Below are 892 nucleotides of genomic sequence, written 5' to 3' on the forward strand. Positions count from 1 at the left end.
TATGGGGGTCCCCATGGCCATAATGGGGGTCCGTATGGGGGTCCCCATGTTGATGGCCATGGTGGGGGTCCCCATGATGATGGTGGGGGTCCCTATGGGGGTCCGTATGGGGGTCCCCATGTTGATGGCCATGGTGGGGGTCCCCATGGCCATAGTGGGGGTCCCTATGGGGGTCCCCATGGCTGTGGTGGGGGTCCCTATGGGGGTCCCCATGTTGATGGTGGGGGTCCCTATGGGGGTCCCCATGGCCATAATGGGGGTCCGTATGGGGGTCCCCATGTTGATGGCCATGGTGGGGGTCCCCATGGCCATAGTGGGGGTCCCTATGGGGGTCCCCATGGTGGGGGTCCCCATGTGAGTGTCCATGCTGGGGGTCTTCGTGTTGGTGCCCACGACTAAACATGGCCGTCAAGGTGTGGCCGTGGCCGCTGTCCACATGGAGCTGGTGCTGACCATGGCCGAGGTCCTCCCGGTGATGGCCGAGGTCCTCCCGGTGATGGCCGAAGTCCTCCCGGTGATGGCGGAAGTCCTCCCGGTGATGGCGGAAGTCCTCCTGGTGATGGCGGTCCCCGTGAGAGGCGGAAGGGAGGAGGCAGAGAGCCAGAGTGGCGGCCATGATGGCGGCCATGTTGGAGGCCGCTGGTTCCCGGGGCTGGAGGACCGTCGCCATTGAAGCTGTGGGGGGAGATCTGCCATTGGGGTCAATGGTGGGACTATAGAGATGGGGGAGATAGAGCGGCTATGGGGGGAGATCTGCCATTGGGATCAATGGTGGGATCATAGAGATGGGGGAGATAGAGCGGCTATGGGGAGAGATCTGCCATTGGGGTCAATGGTGGGATCATAGAGATGGGGGAGATAGAGCGGCTATGGGGGGAGATCTGCCATTGGG

At 63.2% G+C, this 892-nt stretch overlaps 1 protein-coding gene across 2 annotated transcripts in view; it reads right to left on the bottom strand.

The window, feature by feature from the left end:
* Positions 1–892, bottom strand: part of LOC107307828 (cell wall adhesin EAP1-like) — a 9930-nt gene that overhangs the window by 5531 nt on the left and 3507 nt on the right. Inside the window, exons 2-3 of one of the 2 annotated variants that reach the window (XM_032441960.1) lie at positions 324–675; positions 56–164 (exon numbers count right to left, since the gene is read on the bottom strand). In XM_032441960.1, coding sequence (XP_032297851.1) covers positions 56–164; positions 324–366 — 152 coding nt within the window. In that variant the 5' untranslated portion in view covers positions 367–675. Of the gene's footprint in view, positions 1–15; positions 165–323; positions 676–892 lie in introns of both variants that reach the window. The other variant, XM_015851333.2, reaches the window with a different exon arrangement.

Source organism: Coturnix japonica, unplaced genomic scaffold (assembly GCF_001577835.2).
Source record: "Coturnix japonica isolate 7356 unplaced genomic scaffold, Coturnix japonica 2.1 chrUnrandom1005, whole genome shotgun sequence".
Classification (NCBI taxonomy): Eukaryota; Metazoa; Chordata; class Aves; order Galliformes; family Phasianidae; genus Coturnix; species Coturnix japonica.